We start from the raw sequence: 17,706 nt of genomic DNA on the forward strand, positions 1-17,706 counted from the left end.
GAACCCAGAATTCAGCCCTGAGTACGGTGCTTGCGCGGCTGGCAGAAACTGCAGCGCTGTATCCCTGCGTCTCTATCCCAGCGCGCGCTGCAGACTCTAGCCGCGGGGCGATTTGCTGAATAAGCAGTGTTACCCTCCGTGCGACAAACCTCTCGCGTTTGAGTCCCCGTAGCCGATCCTCGTGCGATGGAAATCCTTCCTCCAGGTTCCGGAGCACCCCACTATTGCTGGAAATTCCTAACAAGATATCCTTTAGCCGTCCTGACTTGTCATACTCCCACACAGTGAAGCAGCACACGGGGGCAATGCACTCCCCTCGCCGCCATCTTCCTTCCGCCTTAGGGTTTTTTTTAAATTTATTAATTTTTTAAATTTATATATGACAGTGGAATGCATTATAATTCATATTACACATATAGAGCACAATTTTTTCATCTCCCTGGTTGTATATAAAGTATATTCACACCAATTCGTGTCTTCATTCATGTACTTTAGATAATAATGTCCATCACATTCCGCCATCATTCTAACCCCATGCTCCCTCCCTTCCCCTCCACCCCTCTGCCCTATCCAGAGTTCATCTATTCCTCCCATACTCCCCCTCCCTACCCCACCATGAATCAGCCTCCTTATATCAGAGAAAACATTCGGCATTTGGTTTTTTGGGACTGGCTAATTTCACTTAGCATTATCTTCTCCAACTCCATCCATTTACATGAAAATGCCATGATTTTATTCTCTTTTATTGCTGAGTAATATTCCATTGTGTATATGTGTCACATTTTTTTTATCCATTCATGTACAGAAGGGCATCACAATTTAGCTATTGTGAATTGTGCTGCTATAAACATTGATGTGGCTGTGTCCCTGTAGTATGCTGTTTTTAAGTCCTTTGGGTATAGACCAAGGAGTGGGATAGCTGGGTCAAATGGTGGTTCCATTCCCAATTTTCCAAGGAATCTCCATACTGCTTTCCATATTGGCTGCACCAATTTGCAGTCCCACCAGCAGTGTATGAGTGTGCCTTTGTCCCCACATCCTCACCAACACTTATTGTTGTTTGTCTTCATAATAGCTGCCATTCTGACTGGAATAAGATGAAATCTTAGAGTAGCTTTGATTTGCACTTCTCTATTTGCTAGCGATGAACATTTTTTCATCTATTTGTTGTTTGACTGTACATGATCTTCTGAGAAGTGTCTGTTCAGGTCCTTGGCCCATTTAAAATACAAACAACCCAATCAATAAATGGGCTTAGGTTTGTTTTTAACTTATAAACTGCAAATAATGGGAGACTGGTTCCCAAATGCCAGAGATAAGAGAGTCTCCAAGTCTGTCCTACTAAGGTGTCCCGTGCCTACCAGCCATAGCGCACCCATATCTGACACTACTGAAGGGAGGACAAAAAGCCACAAGCCACATCACGTTCCCTTTGGTCCCTTTCTCTGAATCTGCTCAGCCCAATCTTCTGTCTTTCTCCCTCCTCACCCGCCCACTTTACTTGCTAAAGGTACCAGCTTAAATAACCTACTTTGCTGTTTACTTAGCTCCAAATGGAGGTCATAAGACAAATACAATAGATAACTAGGTACAAAAGAGAGGACTTCCCCACCTGTCACACAAGGCCATTATACTCCACAGCAACCTCTCCCAGTCATGGCAGGTATACAGTCACACCTGTGGAGAGGCGCTGGGATGGCAGGCAGGGTTGTGTCCCCAGATGTACCGAGGTCCCAGAGGTTAGACCATGACTGCTGGCCCAGAGAGGCCATGGAATTTGTAGTGCAGGGTCATGGGCACCCTCCTGTTTGGAGACCATCATCTTGGTGACTTGGCTGGCCATGAGTGTTCCTTCCCAACTTGGTCTGGCAACACATTCCCTGAGGGACTGTCACATCATTCCAATGCTATATGCCAAGGAAAAGGAACATGTCACCGAGAGGGGAGAGTGGGAGACCTTGGTAAGATGAGGTTAATGGAAAGACAGAGGCTGGACTAGAAACCCTGGGGGAAAGGCAAGCTACTGACAGATGTGGCAGCCTGGCCCACTGGGCCGCCTTGCCTGTGTCTGGGGCACGTGTGCTGCTGAGCATTTGAACATGTGCCTGAAGGAGATGTGTCTACCTGGGTGTCCAAGTGCCTACTACCCTTTGGGCCCTGCCTTTGCTTCCAAATTGTTAAGGCAGCTGGTGGCTGATCCAATAAGGCAGGAGGTGGCATCCAGGAAGGGTGCCTCAAAGGTGGGTGGGGAAACTCACCACCACCATTCAGACAAGGATGGAGTCTCTGGGAAAGGACTCAAGCTCCCATACCCCCTTTCTTCTCTGTTTCGCTAGAAATCTGCCACTTCTACACACACTGCTTTGTCAGGGTTTGCTTTGTTTTACATCATCAAGGAAAGGGTTGAAAAAGGTCATGATATTATGATGTTTTCTGCACAAAGGAAAGACAAAGATCCTAATAATATTATGAATACATATTCTACCTTTCTTCCAAGGGACCCCATTGACCATATCTATCAAAATATGTTTAAAGATGAGATGTGAAAAAACTGCATTGTAAATCTCAATAATAGAGGTTCTCCTAACACGAGTGCTCATAACCTTGAAGTATTTTAGTAATGCCTTAAATTTATAAAGTATTATCGTGGTGCACAAAGTGCTCTCACACATGCATTCCTATTTCATTCTTACAGCCACAGTGTGAACTAAGTGCTGAATTTTGGTGCTCCAAATTAACAGAAGAAGGGAATGAGCTTTATGAGGTCACATGACTTGACTAAAACCATTTCAGGGGCAACAGAAATAGATAAGAAACAAAATCTGGACTTAGACTCAGGTTTTCTGAGTATAATTCAACGTCTAATACTACTGGATTCCTTATCACTATCATTCCACCAGTCTAACTGCTTTTCTAATACACTCATTGAGAGACAAGTCACGTCAGTGACTACTAATTTCTCTTAAAATTAATGTGAAAACCTCCATGTCACTAAGATGGAAAATAAAAGCATCAAGCTGCTAATAGCAATATTCTGCATCCACAAGTAAATTATTTATGTCAATATAATTATACTAATAGATGCATTAATCTGTCATAAAGATAAAATCTATATTGGCATAGATTAATTTTTAGCTTTCAAAGATCACAGAATTTTCACAAGACAAATATAAAGGAATTTCAGCTTGCAATGGAATTGTTCCCTTTTTTTATCTTTCTAAGATATAACCTGAACATTTTCACTTTTTTAAATCCAATTTCAAGTCAAACAATTATAAGTTTAGAAAAAAAACATGTTGTTGTTATTTTCCCACGGGCCAGACTAGTACTGACTTCCTCATAGCCTCAGCCTCAGCCCTTTCAGGAGCGCTGCTGCAGGTAAATGCAGGCCTGACTCAACACCTCCAAGGGGAGAAAGTCTGGAAGCACTTGCAAAGTCAGCATTTTCCCAGTTACTCAAAAGTGGGCTGGGGATAGCTCAGGTGGTAAAGTGCTTGACTCACATGCCCAAGGTCCTGAGTTCAATCCCTAGCACTGCAAAAAAAAAGTCACTCAACTAAGCAAGAACATTTAAGAACACTTAGGTTGTACTCAGAAGCCAGTTTTTGATCCAAATATGAGTTATTTTTCCATACATATGTAACATAAACAGCCACATGTCTAAGCAAGAACACAGGCATCTCTTAAGCAAAGAGATGGAAATCCCGAAGGCAGAATTTGCCTTATGTGCCCCTGAAGCAACCAGACACCCTCCCTGAATAAGCAAAAAAAAAAATCTGCTCACTTAGCAAAACTGAATTTATAAGTGCACAACTCATATAAGCAGAAAGTCATAAAAAGAGTACTCATGTGGTGAGAGATGAATGTATTTTTCAAAGCGCACTCATGGTTTGTCTCATACAAATGCTACAAGACTCCTTCAAGATAGGAGCAGCAGGCAGTATTACCCCCATATTACTGATGAAGAGACTGGCGTGCATTTATTTATTCATCATTTCAATACCTAAAAAGAGAGGGTGTGTGTTTTGCCTAAAGTCACAGGGCACTGGGCCGAAGCAGTCCAGCAGCTGTCCAGCAGCCATCCCCCTGTCCTCAGGGCAAGTACCCAATCCCCAGCTGATGTGAATGCCAATGAAAAACAGAACTTGTAAAGGTCCAAGTCAATGATGGGGACAGATTCAGAAAAAAAAAAAAATTGTGTGGGTGGGCAGAGAAGAAGGGAGAGAAACAGAGGCAGAAATAGGGACAGAGGAAAAGCAAATCTTTAATTTAGGGGCTGCCTGGTTACATCTTCATGGAGGGCAGGACATGCTTTTTATTCCTTCTGTTCCAAAGACCTTTTCATCTCTCTGGTTGCCCAGGTAAGGTCTCTTTAAGAGCATTTTGGAGCCAGGTTCTAAGCCAAGGAGGCCAACAGTGTCACAGAAATAAATGACCTTTCCCCTACTTTTCCCCCCCTTTAATCTGACACAGGAGGAGGGAGCTGAGGGGGTGGGTGTGAAGCAGAAAGAGCAGGAACTACAGTGGCAGTGGTGACTGCCCACTGTCCAGCACGAGCATGTCCCTCCTGACAGCAGCTTGTCCATCTGCAGACCAACTCTTGCTGCCCAGTCTAGAAGCCACCTCATCTTCAGAGGGTTCATAGAGCTACTCTGAAACCACTCTGGTTGGTGCTGGCAAGCAAAACCTTGCTAAGATAGGAGAAAGGGGGATGGAACCTAAAAGACAACTAGCAAGTGAATGGTCCTGGGGAAAGTGTCAGATGCATGCCATTGACATTGAGGGCTGGGACAGAGCTCAGAGGAAAGACCTGCTCCCCTCTGAACTTCTCAGGCATAGCCAAGGAAAGCTCTATGGAAGAGGGGGCATCAGAGTTTTGTAGGGAAAGCTGAACTTAGATAATGCCAAGAATGTAGATTCAAGGTTGGCAAAGATACAAAAGGATCTAAAGAGGCTAGACTGAGGAGCGAAGGGACCAGTCAGTCTGCAAGAACCAGGAGAGCTGTATGGTAGACAGTGGAAGAAGATGCTTTGCTAGCCTATTTGAGATGGGGGATTTTTTTTTAATATTTATTCTTAAGTTTTAGATGGACACAATATATTTATTTTTACATTTCTATGGTGCTGAGGATCGAACCCAGTGCCTCTTGCATGCTAGGCAAGCGCTCTGCCACTGAGCTACAACCCCAGCCTCACCCCCAGATGGAGATTTTTTAAAAATTTTAAATCTTATACCATGGTGCTATATGCCTGGCAGTAGAAGGCTTTATCCATTTTATCTCACTCAATTCTCAAGACAACTCTATGAGGTAGGGACCACAACAATCCTTACTTTGAGATAGTAAAACAAAAGCAGAGGTAAGTGAGTTGCTGCATCCCACAGGTGGTAAATGTGAGAAAGGATCCCTAACCACTATGTGATACCACCTTCAACATCAGAAATCATTTAACAAGATCATCGTCCGAACATCAATGCACACAACTGATACAAAGGGACCCCTCTTGGCACAAATTTATCATATGTATTTAATATAAATGTATACATAATGCAAAACATTTTTTAATATCACTCAAAAACAGAGGTTGTTTCTAGGAAGATAAGAATTTGAAGTCCAAGTTTCAGATGACTGCTGCAATCTTGAATCAGCTTTGGCATCCAGTTTATTTCTGTATTTTATTTTAGTTTCACAGTACTGAGAAATCTTGAATCATACAGAAAAGTAATACTGTGCTCATTTATATCATGTTATGTAGGCAAACAAGTTCAGGCCTGAATTTATTTAAAAGACTAACACAGAAGAACTTCAAGCTTTCTAATCAATAACACATTTGCACCAAGTTCAACTGAATGCAGAGTGGCAGAGGGAGATGGACTCCAAGGTTTGCACCAAAATGAATTAAGCTGCTGGACCACAGGTAATCTTCAAGTGTGAAAATTGGGTCTATAACACATTGATTATGTGTGGCTTTTTAAATTAGCTTTTTCTTAATTTGTGATTTCCTCAATTATATAATATTTTTCTTCATAGTTGAAGGTTTTAGAACTTAGAAAGAATGAATGCCTACCATATAGAATGTACTGGAAGTTTCCCCAAAAAAATGCTATTATTAAATTTTTGATAGGTTTTGTCATCAAAGACATTTTGAATTCGAGAAAATGTGGTAGTAAAAAAATATATATATATTTTCGAAACAAATGTTAGAGATGCCACCAAAGACCATGCCCAGATCCCAGCTGGTGAGTCTCCAGTCCAAAGAAAAGGTGCATAGCCTAGGGGTGGCAAATGGGGAGTTACAGAGGAGACAGCAGGGCAGGGAAGCAGGAAGTCGTGAAGTGGTCCTCTCTGACTATGGAGGCACTAGACTGGCTGGCCCCTGGGATGAGAAGACTGCACACCACAGCAGGAGGAAGGGCCTGGCCTCAGGCAACAAGGTACAACTGAAGGGAATGAGCATAAGAAGGCATCCCAGATCCTCTGGAGCTGATCTCATCTGCATTTTTTTTTTTATTTTGAGTATTGTGATTTCCCAGAATATCAGCCATATTTCCCATGCAGATGACCAACCAAAACTACACTCACCAGTCTTTTTCCTAAAATCCTTTCCTTGTGATTAACTCTGCTCCTCTGCCTCTCCACAGGTACTGGGAACTGTTTCTTCTTGTGGACAGACAAGGGGAGCCCAGGGTAGGGGAAGAGAGGTGGTAGAGAGGGGGGTCTCCGATGCCCCTTTGAAAGAGCTCTCCAGAAGTAAAGGAGAGAGGCCCCAAGTACGCACCAGTCCAAGGTTCCCTCTCTTTGGGAGGGACCAAAGTGAGGTGGGTCAACAGGAGCATCTGGTGGAATTAACTCAAGGAAGATGAAGACAGTTTATTTCTGCACACCATTTTCAGTGGACATGAAACGAAGAAGGGTCAAGGAGACTGTAGGTAAAAGTTAGTACTCCTGACCCTTCTCCCCCACCAGTCTTTTTAATCAATTTCTGAGCCTCATCCCTTAAAAGAAGGAAAAATGTAACAGAGCATCTCAGTGCCTGCAAAGGAAATGATGCTCTCAATTGTCCGTCAGGAGCTCTGACATCTCTGCCTGTGCCACAGGCTGCCACACACCATCACCCGCTCCCCTTGGGTTCCCTGGTCCTCAATTTCAACAGGCTCTCTAAAAACTCACTTTAAATTACCCATTCCCTCCCCGGTCCTCCCAGAGATCCTGCTTATCTATCTCCCAGCTATTCACTGCATATCCGTTTGCCCCGTGGTAGCAAAAATACGTGTGTACCCATGCACATGACTTGTCACCCCCTTCCAGATTCAAGTCAATAAATTAACTACTTCCTGGGAGCCCACTGTGTGTCAATCACCTCATGTTAGACAAATAATGAATAAAGCATGAACTCATGGAAATCCATCTCGTGGGAGGCACAGGCTGCAGGCAGAGCGTGCCTTTCTTCAGTACTCTGCCACTTCGTGTGCCGCCTCACCCTCCCCATGCCTAGCAATTACAGTCATGTGGAACAGTGGTTCTCAAACTTCAGAATCATGAGGGAGCTTGTTAAAAATACCAATTCCTGCGTCCCACCTCTGGAGATGCTGGTGTGTTAGATCCGGGGCAGGGTTCCGGAATCTGCAATTGTACTAATCGTCCCCAGATGACCCTAACATGGACAGCACCCCGAGAGCCGCTGAAAGACACTGCTCAATAAATCTTCTTCAGCGAATGATAAATTGAGGAAAAACTGAGACCTCCTGGTTTTCTCGGTGTGCCAGAGACTGGCACTGTGCCATCCCTCCCTGGCTGAGCTTCTGTGAGCATTTGGGCTCCAGAGTCATCCAGTGAAAAGCACCTGAAAGGGCCTTTGAGTCACCAGCCACCACCTCCAGTTCATTTCTGTCCCACAGGCCTAGGGACAGAACGCCTAAGGCCTGGTATTGAGAGATCATAGCCTACAGCTGTGTGACGCATCAGGCATCGGACGCCTTTGGCCGCGGATTAGAAATTAAACTGGGTATTAGAGTGGGTTAGAAGAAAGGAAAGGAACCCTGAGCCAGCCTAATGGCTCTGTACACACAAAGGACTGGGAGACGGGCCTGGGGCCTGGTGTGAAGTTCAGGCACCAGAGCAGGAGGCAAATTCAGCGTATTTGGAATAAATCCCAAACCTGATGGAATCTCTGGTTTGACAAATTATTAAGAAATCAAGAGTAGGGACCATTTGAAAGTGGAGCGGCGATGGATGGGAATGTAAAGAGGGTAACAAAGAAAGAAAACTCCAGATTCCTCCCACAGAGGGAACCAGGGAGCAGAGTCCTGCAGACCACAGGTTCCTGGCCTGGCCGGCAGGGCGAGAAAAGAAGGCACTGCGGGGTTTCCTGAGAGGACAAGTAATTAACACGGGGAACAGGCTGCCACAGGCAGCAGCAGCTGCTGCAAATGCAGACGTGCTTTTAAAAAGAGTTAGACAGACACTCTGAGAAGAAAACAAGATTGGAGAGGACAATGTTAGTGAAGGAGGCAGGTGGATCTGAGGGGGCTTCCGGTTTTAAATATTCTCCAACTCCTCATTTACAATTGAGCTGAAGCAGTACCAGGAGTGAGGTCAGAAGACTCAGAAGCTGTGCTGGGGGCTCTGGTCACAGGCTGCTCTGCATATGTGCAACACATAAACGCATGCATGCACACACATGCATCCTCCTACTGGGGGCAGTGAGGGCGCCCCACTAGGAATCAGAACATTTGATTTCCAAACCCACTTGCTACTTCCATGCAATGGGACAGGTTTCTTAACTTACTCTCTGACTGAATTGGTCCAACAAATTCAAAAGTCACATTTCAAAAAGACCTTATACCCCATCCATCTACTCTCTTTTTAGTCATTCCCCTACCTCTTTCCTCCTTACCTAGCCCCAGTTCCACTGCTATGCCACAGGCACACCCCTGACCCTCTCTCATTTGTTGTGCTCATGGCAAAACTATTCTGGGAAAAAAACCACTCTCCACCTTCTTCACACCTGAGACAAGGGGCTGAATGATGGCAGGGAAACAGCCCGTGCTCCTGAACCTCACTTGAACTGGATCCCCACTGACTCCAAGCAGGTCCTCCATGCTGCCCAGAAATCATTTCCCTATTCCATTCACTTCCCTAGAAAACCATTTCCTACCTTCTCCTCAAACTTCCCCAACATTTTCCTCCTCCCTCCTTCAGTTGATGACCTTACTTCCAATTTCATTGAGAAAATAGAAGCAACTGGAAAAGAATTTCTACAAGCTTCCAACACCACATCTACCCACATACCAGCCTCTGCAGCCATTTGTGCTGCTCCCCTCCTAGTACTGTGGCTGAGCAATGGGAGCTTCATCTAAGCCAAACCTCTACCTATGATGGAGAAGCCACACACCCCTCACCCCTACTCAAGATGGCATGGCGCCACGAATTTCCCTCCCTCTCCTTTATCAGCAATGACTTTTATCTTAAATGGATCATTCCCATCAGCATATAAATGGGATTTCTTTCATCTGACCATTTCCTCTGCTCCCATTTCAAACATAACACGAGGTCTGTGAAACCCTCTCTTATGCCTTATGCCCTTATACCCTTATGCCCTCCCATTCCACTTGAACTGCTCCTGAAATTCAGTGGTTAATTCTTAGCCTTCATCGTACTTTCACATCAGCAGCATTTGACTCAAGAGAGCAAAGAGTTTTTGCAAGAGAAAATATGAATGTGAATTAAAAGAGAACATGTGGACATGATTTACATAAATCTACAGGAAATTATTAGCAAGGTACTATAGTAAAAACTTGCTAAAATTGAATATTGATATGAAAGGGAACCCAGAGGTTCAGGAAACTGACTCGATCATCCTCTTTTGTCCTCTTGGAAGCATATTCTTCCCTTGGCTCCAGAACACCACATATCATGATTTTCATCTTTTCTCCTTACTGCTTCTTCTCAGTCTTTTCTTTCTTTCTTTTGTTTTTGTTTTTTGGGTTTTTTTTTGCTGATAACTCATTTTATTTATCTTTTATTTTTTATTTTTTTGCTGATAACTCATCATCTCCCTAACATCTTGACATTGGAACTCAATCTTGGAATCACGTCTCTTCTCTGTAGTCACTTCTTTGGTGTTCTCACCCTGTGTCATGACTTTAAACACCATCCACACACTAAAAATTCCCAAATTGACATCTCCAGTTTAGACTTAGCCCCTGAACTAATTCACTCCTCCTCCTACTACCATGTCTAACAAGCGTGGTAAATTTAACATGTCCAAACTCAAGTCTTCCCTCCCACTGAGTGAATGGTAACTCTACTTTTCTGCTTATTCTCATGCTGAAAGTCCAATCCACCAAAAAATCCCATGAGCTCAACCTTACAAGTAAATGCACCTTTCACCTCCTTCACTATTATTACCTCCCTGGCCCCAGCCTCCATCGTTGCTCTCTAAAATCATTGCAATGACCTTCTGACCTGTGTGGCGGCTGCCAGCCTGATTCCTTTTAGAGTCTATTCTCAGCAAAACAGCTGGAGAGATCTTCTTGAGGACATAAGTCAAGGCATGCTCTTCTCTCCTCAGTGAAAACTAGAGCCTTTACCATGGCCTACAAGGTTCACATGACCTGGTCCCTGCTCCATTTGTAAGATGTTGTGCTGGAGCTGTGCAAAGTCTCTAGCCTTGCAGCTTTGCCACACATCTGTTGTGCCTGCCTGGGACATGCTGAAGTGGGAAGGGTCTTTAGAGACTTTGGTCTTGGGACAGGAAGAGGCAACTTGTAGTCTGGGTGCTTTCTGGGAGTCTTCGTCACTCCTTGGGTCTATAATAATGCCTGTGCTCTCCCTGCATCCCGTACCGGCCTCAGCTATTCTGCAATATATCTGGTATGGACCCTTCTCAGCATCTTCACACTTGCTGTCCCAACCACCAGGGAGATTCCTGCCCCTGAGAACCTCTGGGTTCCCCCCCCTCACCTGCTTTCAGACTTTGTTCAAATGCCAGCCCCTCACTATGGCCCTCCCTGACATATAAAGTTGCAGCCAACTTCTCCCTTTCCCCACTTTATTTTTCTCCACAGCACCTATCACTGTCTGATTATATCCCACTTTTTAGTTAGTTATTCTTCTTGTGATTTCTCGCTAGAATGGAAGCTCCATGAGGGCAGGGCCTTCCTATGTTTTATTCTCTGCTGTATCCACAGCATCTAGAACACTACCTGGTATATAATAGGCACTTAATAAATATTTTCTAAATAAGTAATGAGTTAATGAATGAATCTGTAATTACCTATGAAAGAAAACAGAGGAGAGAAAAGCACCTAAGGAGGAATTGGGAGGAAGCTATCATAGCTCCTTAGTAAGCATACACACCTCACCTCCCAGCCTTTGTAGGAAAGGAGGCAGACTAACTTTCAGGATCCATGTATCATCCCCCAAGGATTATACAGAGTCTCAGACTCCTGAAAGGATACAGGAACAGGGAAATCTAGATGGAAGGAAAATTACCCCATTCCAGAGCATGGCCGATCCTAGATTTACAAATTTTATCAACTATACCCCGATCCTAGGTCAGCTGCTGTGCCTCGTAGTTCTACCGTCATAAGATGCTCATAGGCTCCTGCCACTGACTTGCCTGATGAGTTTTGAGTATGTTCAACTGTCAACAGCACATGCAGAGGGGGTGATGGGAGATGACCAAAGCACAGATGAGTGGACATATTCCCTGAACAGACCTCAGAACCAAAAGTGTCCTCTCTAGATACCACAAACTCAGGAAGACATCAAGGAGAGAATGGCAGCTTTCCATCACCCCTGGGATCTGCTGTTCTTTCAACATGCTGAGGCTAAGTACACATAAGCAGACTCTCAGTGAGACCAACAGCGAAGAGATGTTAACTCTTTAACTCCGCATGGAGAGAGCACAGGCATTGTTACAGACCCAAGGAGTGACGAAGACTCCCAGAAAGCACCCAGACTACAAGTTGCCTCTTCCTGTCCCAAGACCAAAGTCTCTAAAGACCCTTCCCACTTCAGCATGTCCCAGGCAGGCACAACAGATGTGTGGCAAAGCTGCAAGGCTAGAGACTTTGCACAGCTCCAGCACAACATCTTACAATGGCAGAACTATGAGGCACCAGCTGACCTAGGATTGGGGTATAGTTGGTAAAATTTGTAGATACTTGAATATGGGATCTGTCATGCTCTGGAATAGGTTGATTTCCCCACTACCTCCCCATCTAGACTTCCCTGCTCCTGTGTTCTCATAGGAATCTGAGACCCTGTATTGCAGAGGGCACTTAGAATCTGGTACCTATATGTTCACCTGCATCTGCATGTGTATCAATCACAAATGAGAAGACAGACAGCTCCAGCTACAGAAATACAAATGAAAACTACTGGCCTCTAAGAGCAGAGACTTGGGAAACTGACAGGGACTGGGAATCTCTGCAATCTGTATATTATCTTGATTAAAAAAAAAATAACTAAATCAACCAGCCACATAAAACTAGAATGACAAAGAGAAAGAAGACTCAGGTCAGAATCAGGGGAAAGTCAACTCCTATGGCCACAACCAGCCCTGGAAAAGAGGGTTAGAACTCAATCCCCAAACCACAGTAGCATCTGCTGAGTGGATAGCACTGGCCAGAGAGAAAGAGAACATACTGTTCTGGAAAGGGATTACCTATCAGGGTTAGAAGAAATAAAATCAATGAAATTGCTAAGTACAGGGGAGAGTTTGGACGTTGAGGAGACCTTTGGGAGAGACAGTCAAAACAGGTGGAAGCAGCCAGCAGAATTACAATCTGCTTTGCATTCTTTTTTTTTTTTTTTTAATTTTTTATTGTGGGTTGTTCAAAACATTACAAATTTCTTGACATATCATATTCCACACTTTGATTCAAGTGGGTTATGAACTCCCACCTTCACCCCATACACAGATTGCAGAATCACATCAGTTACACATCCATTGATTTACATATTGCCATACTAGTGTCTGTTGTGCTCCGCTGCCTTTCCCATCCTCCACCATCCCCCCTCCCCACCTCTCCCCTCCCCTCCCCTCCTCTCTCTCTACCCCCTCCACTGTATAACCCTGAGGGTCTCCTTCCATTACCATGCAATTTCCCTTCTATCTCCCTTTCCCTCCCACCTCTCATCCCTGTTAAATGTTAATCTTCTTCTCCTGCTCTTCGTCCCTACTCTGATCTTTCCACCACAGGACGGAAGGGAGCCAGGAATACAATTGGAGTCTGACCAAGCAGAGTTGAAATTTTGGTAGAGTCTAAATTAAGCCTGGGCAACTCCATATTGCCCTCATAATGCGAACCGTCCCCACTTACAATAAAGATTATAATGAGAAAAATTGCATGCAAATGAAATTAATAGTAATCAAAGGCAGAAATTAATGGTAACCAATGCCAAAGCCACATAAGGTCAGAGGGAGGCATTTAGAAAAAGTCTGCAGCAGAAAAGGGATGCAAACATAAGGAACCATTTACATTATATATAAAAGGCCAAACTCAGCCCTCATGCTCCAGCGAGTTTCTTGGTACTGTATAAACCTGAAGGTTCTCCCACTGGCTTGGGTGTAAATGGCACCAATAAATCTTGCATATTTGTTGCCACTCCTGAATTGAAGGGACAGTGGGCTGGGAATAAGAGTTCCCTTTCTCTCAAGGTTCTGCATGAAAAAATATGGCAGCTGGGTGAATTGGACCTTCCCAGAAAGAGGAGTAAGAAAGAGGGAAATCAATGTAGTTATATTTGCTTCTTTTTGGTGATGGTAGGGATAATGGTTCAGTGAGTCATTTTTCTATATAGAAAATACATATATGTATACCTGTATATATGATACAAAATTGACTACTTGTTCATAATTAACTACTCGGTGTGCAACCAGAATGTGTTTATGGATATGTGTAAATTTTGTCATTAAAAAGTATAAATTAAAAGGAAAAAAAACTACAAAAACTCAGGTATTAATGATATGGGCTACTAGAATCAGCAAATTTTTAGCCAAGGTCTAGGTATTTCTAATTCCTCCTTTCCTCCCTTCCTACTTTCCTTTCTTTCTTTCTTTTTTGGTACTAGGAAATTAACCCAAGGGCATTCAATCACCAAGCTACATCCCCAGACCTTTTTTTTTTTTTTTGAGATAGGGTCTCTCTAAACTGCCTAGGCTGGCCTTGAACTTGCAATCCTCCTGTCTCAGCCTCCTGAGTAACTGAGACTACCGGTGAGCACCTGGCTCGTTTTGCACTTTCAATGGGCATAAGGCGGTTGAAAGAAACAGCAGGCAGATTTGTCTAGAATATTTAAATTGGTATTTTCCTTTCTGTTTCCAACCCCCTTCCCTTTCCAAAATGAATGGCTGAATTCGGTACATAAAAAGCTTATATGATGCGATTCCACCATATGTGAAGAGAATACCTCCCTGAGCAAGTGCCTCTACTGGTAGGAGACCCTAAGTCCACAAGGTATGTTCAGAGCCCTGCTTTTTTGCTAACTCCCTCTCTTCCTGAGGAATCAAACTTTATCTTCATTCCATTGGCTGAAACTTGGGTGCCTTTTTCATTTAACTTCTCCTGGATCAAAGTGTAGTTATCCACCTAAATATGACTATCATTTCTACGTAGAATTCTCAGCTCCATGCCCTGCCCCTAGCTCTAATGCTTTTGAAAGTGATGTGTTTTCTGAGTGCACCTGAGTTCATTATGCCCCGTGATACTTTTTGCAAACCAAATCCTATAGCTCACCTAGTTCCCTATCCCTCTATCCAGCCATCAGGACATCAGGAGACCTTCAGTAAACTGAAGTTCAATGGCTGGCATGATGGGCACCAGACAGGGTGTGAATCTGGCTCTAGGAGCTGATGCAGTGAAAGGTTTCAGAGGGTCTGCAGTGTGACCTCTTGTCCCCCCCTCCCCCAATTCCTTGGTGGAGCAAAACTAGAGGAGAACAAGATCACTGACCTTCTGTGTGACCTCCATTGCTGTGGTTAACAGATAATTGGAAAGAGATGGGAATCTGAAGAAAGCACCATGAGAACAGGGATCATGGTACTATTTTCTCCACCTCTTTTCCTAGTGCTTAGCACAGTGTTTGGCCTACAGTAGATGCTCAGCTAATACATGCAGAATAAATGCAAGAATAATGAGAGCTTCTTCACTCTGCTTTTGCATATCTCAGTACCATCTGAGCCCTGGCTAGAGAGGACCAACGGATCATGCCTAGATCCTCAAATGCAACACTTTTCTTTTCAGACTTTCAATGCGTTTATCACATCACTTAGGTGAGTCTACACATATAATTGAAGTCCATTACTCCCAAAGCCCCACAAGTGACACCAGCCGCTGCTGGGCCAGTTCTGCAATTTCTTGAGGTGCCTGACTAATCTGAGTGACATGGCCTCAAGATGATCTTCATATTTCAAATGAGGAGTGACTATACTCATCAATCCTGCCCCCTTCCCTCCTCCTTGCTGCCTCCCACAGATGAAAACAATCCCAGAGTGTCCCCCAGGGGTTTCTGGGGGACACTAGCTAACTCCTGGACTTCACCACCCCTTGGGGCTTTAGCAGAACAACCTGTTACTCTTTTCTGCAATGCTTCTCATTCTGCCTTGCTCATCCTGTATGGAATGGATCCAAGTTGGTACTGTCATCCCTTGGTATCTGTAGAGGACTGGTGGAGGACCTCCCATGGATACCAAAGCTGAGGATGCTCAAGTCCTTTACTTAAAATGATACAATATTTATATATAACCTATGCACTTCTTCTTATATACTTTAAGTCATCTCTCTATTGCTTAACCCAACTACCACAGTGTAAATGCTATCTAGTTATTATACTGTATTGTTTAGGGAATACTGATGAGAATAAAAAGTCTATATATGTTTAGTACAGATACAATTATGATAGATCTAAGTACACAGTACATGTCAGCAACAACCTAGCATCTTCTTTAGAACATTTTCCATCTGTGATTGGTTGAATCCATAGATACAGACCCTATGCATAAGGAAGATTGACAATAATGGATATTACTAAGTACATATACTCATACAATTCTTGTTCTCCAGACATTACAATCTGGCTGAGCCTCTCCTAAGATAGAGTATTTCCTTCCCTCCAGTGTAAATTAGATCCAGAGCTCCTTCTAAAGACGGTTTTGTATAAGGCACCCTGTGCCCCACCTACTAAGTCTTAGGTAAATTCAAGTTAAAAAGATCAAGAGAAGAACTGAAGGAAACAGAAGGCACCTTAAGGTAAAGGCAGGCTCTGGCAGTGCATATATGAGGAATAATCACTCAAAAGGCATCTGCCTTGAGAGTGGGACTTACTGAATGGATAGAAGGGTACAGTTGATAAGCAACTACCCAAATTGTTTGCCCACAGAGGCTCCATGTGCATCAAACCACACAGTCTCCCAGCCTCTCATTTTTAAATTTGGACTCTGCACCAAGCCTTGGATAACTTATTTCAGACTCTGGAAGACAGAAGAGACTTAATGGTCACCTTGACTAATTTCTGTCTCCCTGCAAGAATCCCCAACATCCCTGACAGGCAACTAGACAGCCCTGTCTTATATACCAACTCAGAATCTTCTAAACATGTCTGATCATGTGAATCACCAAGGGCACTGTAAAAAGCACTGGTTACCAACTCTGCAAAATCAGACTCTCCAGAGAAAGGGCCTGGGAATCTGAATTTTAAATTAACCATGTTTCCTATGAGCATGTAATGCAGTAGTTCTTGACACTTGCTATATATTAGAATCAGTCAGGAAGCTTTAAAAAAAAAAAAAAGTCAATGGCAGGCCTTTACCCCTAGATATCCCCACTTAATCAGCCTGGAGCAGAGCCCAGGTGGTATAATTTTTTAAAGCTCCCAGTTGTCTCTAATGGGTAGCTGGGGCTGAGAACCAACCACTGGAACAGAATCTTGATGATTGCCCAACCTGAAGGTGAGTTCTTTGAGGACAGTAACCACGAACCCTACATCTATTAGTACCCCTCACTGTACCCCACCACCACCTTGAACCAACAAACTCTGGTACCATTAAGGTGATCTGATTTAACTAGTTGGTTCAATCATTCAGTACAGAATGCAATCTCCTAATTATGTTCAGAACCTATGTACTTCCTCTTAGAAAGAGGTGAGACCAAGGAGTGAAAAGAACTGCTAGGACTTCTCACAGTTGAGTATACTCACCCCTGACGGATCCCCAGACTAACAACCCCGGAAGCCTCCCTGCAGGCCTCTGTCTCCCTGCAGGTTTCCGCCCTCCTCCTCCCCCGCCCCACAGCTCTACTCACATTGTACAGCACAGTGGTCCACCCTTCCATGGTGATGCACTGGAAGACAGTCAGCACAGCAAAAAGGATGTTATCAAACTGGGTGATCCCATCGTTGGGGCCGATCCAGTCCTTGCATTCATAACCAGCTGGGCAGCCCTGCACACCACACGGGTGTGGGGGGTCAAATCCTTCCAGAATACCTGCAGGCACATTTGGAGAGTGGGGGGTAAACCACATGGTGCTTAGCATGAGCTGGAAACAACCCCAAGAAGCCACAAGTAAACAAGTCTACTGCCTGCTGACGGAGGCTTGCCCTTCTTGTCTCAGGCACCCTCTCCTCTATGCCTCCCAGCTCACATGCCATGTGTTCAACCTGAGGTTTCCCAGTCTCTTCTGAAAATGGAGTCTCTCCTCCA

At 44.1% G+C, this 17,706-nt stretch overlaps 1 protein-coding gene across 10 annotated transcripts in view; it reads right to left on the reverse strand.

Moving 5' to 3' along the window:
• The window catches only part of Cacna1e (calcium voltage-gated channel subunit alpha1 E), a 367,641-nt gene that overhangs the window by 198,204 nt on the left and 151,731 nt on the right, over positions 1–17,706 (reverse strand). For all 10 annotated transcript variants that reach the window (XM_048809891.1, XM_048809893.1, XM_015491735.2 and 7 more), the window contains exon 7: positions 17,309–17,490. In XM_048809891.1, coding sequence (XP_048665848.1) covers positions 17,309–17,490 — 182 coding nt within the window. The remainder of the gene's footprint in view (positions 1–17,308; positions 17,491–17,706) is intronic.

The sequence above is a fragment of the Marmota marmota genome, unplaced genomic scaffold (assembly GCF_001458135.2).
Source record: "Marmota marmota marmota unplaced genomic scaffold, marMar, whole genome shotgun sequence".
Classification (NCBI taxonomy): domain Eukaryota; kingdom Metazoa; phylum Chordata; class Mammalia; order Rodentia; family Sciuridae; genus Marmota; species Marmota marmota.